The following is a 7,855-nucleotide window of genomic DNA, read 5'->3' on the forward strand; positions in this document are numbered from 1 at the left end:
ACCCCGGGCAGGGTGGGGTGGGGCGAGGTGGGCCTTCTTCCCAGAGTGCCTCCTGGTCTGGAATCCCAGCCCCTCTCAGCCTGCGGTGGATCACCTGCTCATCTCAGATGACGCCAGCATGGCCCAGCGGGAGGCGGAGGTTGGGGTGTCTGACCCCGGGAAGGCAGCTGTCCCAGGGCGGACTTTGGGTCTTGGTCCTTACCTCCTGCCTCTGTGGTGGACCTGTAGCGTGGAACGGGAAGATTTCCTGTCCTGGTCTCCCCTGCGGCATGGCTCAGGACCACCAAGACTCAGAGGCAACCTGTGGCCCGTCAGCGGGCGAGTGAAGAGAGAGTGGCAGCGTGTCCCTGCAAGGGGTGCAATCAGCTAAGGCGGAGCGTTCGCCGCAGCACTGATGGGCTGGAGATGACGGCTGGGTGGACAAGCCACTCGAGGACCCTGCAGCTGTCCGCCTTCACCCAGGAACAGGCTTGTGTCAGATTCACCCACGGGGTCCCTGAGCTCCAGACCCCCCATCCCAGGTCCCCACCACCCCAAGAACTTTCAAAACTAGGAGAAGAATAAGGGAGGAATGTTCTATGAGCCTGCCTGTGACAGGCAGTGCGCGCGTTCCTGTGCACAGAGGCTGCGTGATCTCGCACGGGGGATCCGAGCAGCCAAGCTCACAGAGCAGAGTGGGGTGGCGGCAGGGGACTGGGGCTGGGTGGGTCACAGGCACAACTTCAGTTGTAAGAGGAACAAGTCCTGGGACCGCAAGTATAGCCTGGCGGCTGATGAGCAGCACCACGCAGTTCCCTTGGACCGTGCAGAGCCGATTCCTGGTGTGCCCTCCTCTCCCAGTCCGACGGTCACCTGTGAGGTGCCGGCATGCTGATTGGTGGTGTCACTAGAGTGTGTGTGTGTATCCAGTCACCTCATCGCACACCTTGAGAAGGTACAGTTGCTTTCCCGTCCTGGGGGTCCAGTCCAGGGCCTTCATGTGCCCGGCGAGTGCCCTCCACTGAGCCGCCCAGCCTGACACAATGTGCACTTGTCCATCATTCTCCACTCAGCTGGGGTGAAGCTCAAGGGCAGTGTGTGAAGAGGGGCCACTAGCTGTGCTCTCTGCCGGCAGGTCCCCTTCTGCGCCTGTCAGGGTTCCTCACGACATCCACACCAATGGGCAGCAGGAGGGGAGGTCAGGTCCCCTTCGTCTGCCCAGAGGTCCACTCTGTTAGCTCCAGGGACCCTGCCACCTCCTCAGCCGTCCCTCCAAACAATAAAATATGGTTTCTGTGCCTAAACAGTGTCAAAGGTAACACTTCTCTGTGCGGTCCCCAACTTCTCCTGGAATAACGCAGGAGCCTCCTAACAGTCTCAGTGAATTTGTCCTCCTCTTCCAAGTGTCCCACGTCACCTGAGGGATCACCCCCCCCCCATGCCTACATGCAAACATGTGTGATCCTATCTGTCCCTAGAGCCCCTGGTGGCCCCTGTCTGCCCTCAGGAGGAGGCCTAGGCCTTGCCGAGGTCTCGCTGCCCTGGGTGATCTGCTCTCCACGCATGGTCACACTCCTCCTGCCCGTGGTGACCTCCTGGTGGTGGCTGCGTGAGTCCCCTCTCATCTCCACAGGATCACGAGCACACTGTTCTTTCATGTGCCCACAGAACTAGCTCCGGATACGTTCCTTCCTCACTCTTCCGCTCGTTTTGAAAGTTCACGGGTGGCGGGACCTGGGATGGGGGGCTCTGGAGCTCAGGAACCCGCCGGCTTCAGAGGTGAATGTGACACAAGCCCGTTCCTGGGTGAAGGCAGAGAGCTTCGGGGTCCTTAATTCCCTGAAAGAGCTGTGTCTCTCACCCCCGTTCTGTGACTTTTCAGGATGCTGTGACCCAGCAGGGGGCAGCCCCCAGCCCACGACTTGGGCACCCAGCCTGGTGTCCGGCCAGCAGGAGTGGGGGCAGCTACTCTTCCACACAGGGCCAGGGCTGGGGAGGGCCGGTGGGTCAAGGCCAGGCAGGTTCAGGGTCAGGTCCTCTGACGGCTGAGTTGTGGCCCCTCCCCACCCCAATGTGGCCCCCCAGGTTACTTGGAAAAGTGATTAAGGTTAATGAGGCTGCTGAAGAGGCCTGCTGCTATGTATGTCCTCATGTCCTCAAGAGATCAGGACACAGAGGGACGAACTTGTGAGGCCACAGGGAGCCCCAGAGGGGCCTTGGGAGGAGCCAGCCCTGCCTGACCTTGACTTTGGACTTTGGTCCTCGGAGCTGAGAGCTAAGGTGTTGCTGACCGGCCACCTCCCTGCCGTGACAACCCTAACAGACTAACGCGCATCGTCATTTACAGTTCTGAGATTTTGTTCATCATGGACATTGTCGGCATTCATTTTGAATTTTAATTTAACTTTATTGAATATTATCTAGCTTGGCAACAGAGGTTTTTGGTGCTCTTCCTCCTCACCCTTCATTTTCTGCTGGGATATAGAATATGTTCAGGATTTCAAAATGCGTCACGCAACTGTGGCAATTGGGCTCACCCTGTGAGGTTTGGGGAGAGATTTTGGTGGGACTGGAGGGGACACAGGCCTTGGTGGTCAGGGCCCACATGTAAGCCTCGGGACATAAAACTTGTACCTTATTTTCCCAAGAGTCTCTCCCTGCCGTAAATTAGGATATGAAACATCCGAGTCTCACAAACTCACTCCAACAAGTCCCTCTCAGCTCGGGATGAAGTTGGTGTGGGGAGACTGCAGTTTGATAAGAATTTAGAAATTCTTGGACCTTAGAACACCTGGTCAACAGGGACGGAGGAGCGGAGGTTCAGAATGGGGACCTGGGAGTGAAGAGAGCGGGTCCCAGCCCCATCTCCATGGTACAGAGAATAGCATCGTGGCCACCGGGGGTAATGTGACGCCGGAGCTCCGGCTGGGCTGTCTGTCAGCCCGGACTTGACATCTCCTGATATTCCACAGAAAACTCAGATTTAAAAATTCACTGGGTCCTCTCGAGGTGCCTGAACATCTGCCTGAGGAGAGCTCCGGGTGGTCTAGGGGGGCGTCCAGCGTCTGCGCCCCACTGCCTGCCTCCCCTGGGATGCCTTGCCAAACCCTGTGCAGTCACCTCCTTGGTGCCCAATTCCCGNCCACCGCCCCCCCCCCCAGTGGCTTTTAACTGGGCCTCTGGCACGCCCTCTTCTCCTCTAGGGGTTATAAGGAATTCCTGATCCATCCTAACTCCCTTCAAAGGATCCCTGGGCCAGGGCCACCCAGGCAAGGCTGTTTGTCCCGGGCTCAGTGGACACCTCGACATGTGCCAGGTGCAGAAGCCTTCCGCCTCCCCTTTGCTCAGAAGTGCCGCCACATACCCGGGGAATCCGCGGGGTCTGTGGGTGCAAGACTGCTGTTCCCCGCACCTCCTGGAGAGGGAAGGTGAAAGGTTAGGGGTCTTCCCCTCTGCAGTCCTGGTCATTGACCAGCTGGGTCGCTGAGATATGGAGGTCCTGTGCACATGGCCCCGTCTCTACCTGCGGTTCCCTAGGCTCCAGAAGAGAGGGGAGGTTGGATGTCCTCACCTGTCACCAGGAGCATCACGGGATTGCTGGGGAAGGACCACGCGTGGTTGTTGTAGGAGCCAAAGCATCTGTAGGTCCCCTGGTGGGCCACGGTCACCGGGCCCACAGGGAACTCTGCCTGTGTGCTCCCGAGGCTACGCTGTGGGCGGCTTGACCTCCCTTCTTTGAGCAGAAAGAAAGTGCTGGTTGCTGTCGCTAGGTGGCAAAAGAAGGTCACGTTGTCCCCCAGGGCCACCTCAGGTCTGGGCTGAACAGAGAGGGTGGGTGTGTCATACATTCCTGGGAGAAAAGGTGGCTGGTGGGAGGACAGCACGCTGACCCTGCTCCCCCACCTCCTGTCTCAAAGTCCTCAAGGCCACAGGCCACTCTCGGGAATCTGTCCCCCTTCCCCTGTCCCAGATCTGCCCTGGTCACAGCCATGTCCTACCAAGCACTCCTTCAAGACCGAGGCTCTCAGTGCCCGGCTTCCAGGACTGAGTAGGAATGTCTCTGGGAGTGGCCCTCGGCCTGTGCTCCTCAGGGCTGAGGGTAGGATCGGCAGCATGATGCCATACCACAGTCCCCTCCAGAGCCACCACCGCAGAGACCCAGGGACGGGACACTCTGTGGTGTTTTTAAAACATGTTACTTTCCCACTGTGGCCAGACGCGCACAGTGTGACCTTTCCACCTGAGCCACCTCCGTGGACAGTTAGAGCCACTGGTTGCTCACCGCCCAGGCAGTGCTCACCGCCACCACCTGTCACCACCAGGTCCTGCTAGGAGTGGGTCAGTCACCTGTCACCACCAGGTCCTGCTAGGAGCGGGTGGGTTACCTGTCACCACCAGGTCCTGCTAGGAGTGGGTCGGTCACCTGTCACCACCAGGTCCTGCTAGGAGTGGGTGGGTCACCTGTCACCACCAGGTCCTGCTAGGAGTGGGTGGGTCACCTGTCACTACCAGGTCCTGCTAGGAGTGGGTCCATCACCTGTCACCACCAGGTCCTGCTAGGAGTGGGTGGGTTACCTGTCACCACCAGGTCCTGCTAGGAGTGGGTGGGTTACCTGTCACCACCAGGTCCAGGGAGCTGCTGGGCTCGGACCAGAGCTCCCCTCTGCGGTAGAAGCAGTGGTATTGCCCTGCTGTGCTGGAGGTCATGGTGGGGATGAGGAACTTGACTTTGTCCAGGAGTCCAGGTGGTTTCGGTCTCTTCAGGGCAGCAACCCCTCCCTCAAAATGCAGCCGGTACTCCTCAGCCTCCCGGGTGCCCCAGCACCACAGGGTCACCGACTGTCCCTTTGGAACCATGAAGCTGGGCCTGGCCTGGATGATGGGTCTCGAGAGGACCTCTGGAAGGGAAGCGAGGCTGTGGTGCAGGGGAGCCTCCAGCCTGCCCCCGCTCCCGCCCACCTGCTGGCCCAAGCCCTCCCAGCACCGCCAAGCCTGCCTCCCCCGTGTTCTAGGTGGACGGCTGAACCCTGGGCGACTCTGGGCCTTAGGGGAGGACTCACCACTCTGGATGCTGGTCCTCAGGCTCAGGTGCAGCCCTGGAACGCAGGCAGTATGAGGACAGTGCCCACCACACCTGGCCCGGGGCCCTTCCACCAGAGACTCACCGAGGCACAGCAGGGCCACCGGTGTGGGTGGCATGGCACGATTCTGCAGGCCGATGCGGGGCAGCCAGACGGGGACTGGGCAGCCGGATGGGGACTGAGCCGGCAGTCCAGGGACAGGCACAGGATGTGGTAGGTGTGGCCGGCGCCCGTGCCCCGGGACTTCCACACCAAGGTTTTACCAGATGTTTACAGCTCTCCCTCCCCCTCTGGGCCTGGGCCTGGTTTTCTTTTTCTCTATTTTCTTCCCCACAGTGTCTAGACAATTTTGAAAGTGAGGTGTTCTGCCCTTGGGTTCCACCCCACGTGTCCTGGGAGACGCCCCTTTCTCCAGCCTGTGCCCTTTGTCTAATTTACCACCCTCTTCCTTACAGGGGAATGCTCACGGGGCGCTCCACTCCAGCAGCTCCGGTCAGTGCACGTGGTCACGGACCACGGTCCGGTCAAACGCAGAACGGCTCCAACCCAGACCATGGGAAAGTCCGTGCAGCGGTTTTGGGTGAGTGACAGGCACATGAGGGGTGCTGCCTAGATGTAGCCACCTCTGGGGTGTCGGGGATGGGTCAGGGAGTTTCACACCCCGCCCAAGCTCAGGGTGGCCTGGGTGCTCTCTGTGGGCAGAGGGAGGGAGCTTCCCCAGACCCAGATGTGGTGCTGCTGGGTCCCCAGGGGTTCCCGCGCTGGCCAGCCTGGGAGAAGGGAAGGCAGGTTTCCCTGTTCCCCTCCTGAGTGTCCCATGGCCTGTGGGGACAACAGCCTGTGTCTCTGCTGTTTAAGGAGCCTTTTGTCCCCATGAAGGCAACTCGAGACTGGCTCTGTCTTCTTTGGGCCCATGCTGTGTTAACTCACACCGTGAGCAGCGTGCAGCTGGGCGTGCAGGCCTGAGGTGCTGGGTCTCCTGCCACCATCGCCCTTGGGCCATGGCAATGACCAGCACAGGGGACAGGACCCTCCCCAGGTGGAAGAGGTGTCTGCCCTCGCCCACCAGGTCCTGAAGAGGCGGCGTGCTCAGCCTGGGTCACCCCCATAGGGTTGGCTTCTGGAAGGTGGAGCAGGAAGCCAGGCAGGGCTCACGTTCAAGGACCAGGCGGAGTCCATCTGTGGGTGTGAAGGGCCCTGGGGGACAGGAGCAGAGTATGCGTCCAGGATATGGGATCTTATGCGACCTGGCAGGGCTTCTCTCCCTCTGCTCCAGTGACCTCGGGGTGGACGGTCCCTGGGCTGCCTTGTGGTTGGGTGGCTAGCGGCACCTGGGCTCCGCCCTGCTGCCCGGCTCCCGACGCACCCGGCTCTGTGTGTGGTGAGGGTCCCGTCCTCCCTGATTCCCAGCACGGCCAGGGCCTCTGCGGCTGTGGCTGAACCTATGGGGTCTGGGGTTCTACACTGCTGACGAGTGGTCTTCCTCTTCTCGTGTCTTGGTTTTGTTATTGTCACATGACACACAACCGTGGGACTCGCTGTGCTCTTCACACACGTAACTGAACTGGCTGCATCTCATGCCCCGGATCTCGCCTGCCCCCTGGTCCCCTGCCCCGGCTCCCCTGCCCTTCCTCTACTGGTCTCCCTTCTGTTTTCCTGAGGCCCCCTCCCCGCGTTTTTCTCTCCAGCTCCCACACACGAGAGAAAACCCAGGACCCTCGACCTTCTTTCTGAGCCTGGCTCAGTTCACTTAGCGTACGTTTCTGGTGGGCTTTGGGGTCTTCTAGACACAGGATCCTGTCGTCAGCCAGCAGGTAGTTTGGCCTCTTCCTTTTGTGTTTGGATCCCTTTGAGTCCCTCCTCGGGCCCTCGGGCTGGCCTTTCAAGGCCTGGGTTGGGTCGGAGTGGTGGAGTGGGCGCCCCGTGGATCCCTGATTCAGGGAGAAGCTTCCGTTTTTCCCTGTTCACAGGTGGGTGTTGCACCAGCCCTGCTAGCTCCAGGGTCCCCTCTCGTGAAGGAAGCCCTTCCCGAGGCGCAGCTTCCCTCTGAGCTTCTCCTCCACAGCAGCGGCTCCTGTTTAAGGTGCTGAAACCACGTCCCCAGGCCCTTAGAGATGACAGGTGGCCGCCCACTGACAGGCACCTGTGTTAGCAGTTTCATCAGAAAGGTTTTACGCTCAGCTTTCAGTTCTAGGGTGATTTTTGTCCCTTGAGAGCAGACATTTATTCACTCTAACTCTGCGTCCCATCCGGGCACGGAGCGTCTGCCCAGGCCAGGGTCACGGTCAGCGAGCTTCAGCCGCTGTGGGAACCTCATCAGGCCCCTGGAGCCTCTCAGAGGGCGGATGGAGATGCGAGGTCAGCACCCAGGGACGAAGGTTGCCCCTGGTGTCCTCAGGGCAGTGTCCTCTCGGGTTCATTACTAGGATACCCCTACCGCCCTGGCCTCCTCGGGTCCTGCCTGGAGGTGTCTAGGATGGATCCTGTCGCCTCGGCCCCTGCTCCGCTTAGTTTGCAGACGTCCTTGGACCCCAAGGGTCCTCTGGTTACACAGACCCGTCCTTCCCGACGCCTGACCCTGATGCGTGATGGCCCCGGACGCGGTCTTCTCCCCATCTCCCCGTAGCTCACAGCAAACCCACCCGACGCTCGTCTTCCTGAAGGTCACTCTGATCTCCTTTCCACCTGAGCTCTGGTGTCACCTTGGGGACAGGGCTCCCCAGGTGGCTGCTGTCCCTCCCTCTCCCTTCCTCCTATCAGCGATTTGGAGGTTTGGGGGTGGATTCCCCCAGTTC

At 60.3% G+C, this 7,855-nt stretch overlaps 1 protein-coding gene and 1 long non-coding RNA gene across 4 annotated transcripts; one reads left to right on the forward strand and one right to left on the reverse strand.

Moving 5' to 3' along the window:
- Positions 1-3,127: 3,127 nt before the first annotated feature.
- LOC107158916 (natural cytotoxicity triggering receptor 1-like) lies at positions 3,128-5,283 on the reverse strand. 2 transcript variants are annotated; one of them, XM_048791676.1, is made up of 5 exons: positions 5,145-5,283; positions 5,040-5,075; positions 4,593-4,877; positions 3,551-3,829; positions 3,128-3,394 (listed from the first exon to the last, which is right to left on the reverse strand). In XM_048791676.1, exons 1-5 carry the CDS (start codon positions 5,176-5,178, stop codon positions 3,324-3,326), a joined length of 705 nt encoding a protein of 234 aa, XP_048647633.1. In that variant the 5' UTR covers positions 5,179-5,283; the 3' UTR covers positions 3,128-3,323. The 2 variants fall into 2 exon arrangements, with proteins under 2 accessions (XP_048647633.1, XP_048647632.1); XM_048791675.1 differs by having other exon boundaries at positions 5,040-5,178.
- Positions 5,284-5,323: 40 nt separating this feature from the next.
- On the forward strand, positions 5,324-7,143 carry LOC125612802. Of its 2 annotated transcripts, none has more exons than XR_007343280.1 (3): positions 5,324-5,415; positions 5,516-5,640; positions 6,749-6,872. It is a non-coding gene; the product is annotated as an uncharacterized LOC125612802 (long non-coding RNA). The 2 variants fall into 2 exon arrangements; XR_007343279.1 differs by lacking the exon at positions 5,324-5,415 and adding an exon at positions 7,031-7,143 and having other exon boundaries at positions 6,749-6,874.
- The last annotated feature ends 712 nt before the right edge of the window (positions 7,144-7,855 follow it).

Source organism: Marmota marmota, unplaced genomic scaffold (assembly GCF_001458135.2).
Source record: "Marmota marmota marmota unplaced genomic scaffold, marMar, whole genome shotgun sequence".
NCBI classification, from domain to species: domain Eukaryota; kingdom Metazoa; phylum Chordata; class Mammalia; order Rodentia; family Sciuridae; genus Marmota; species Marmota marmota.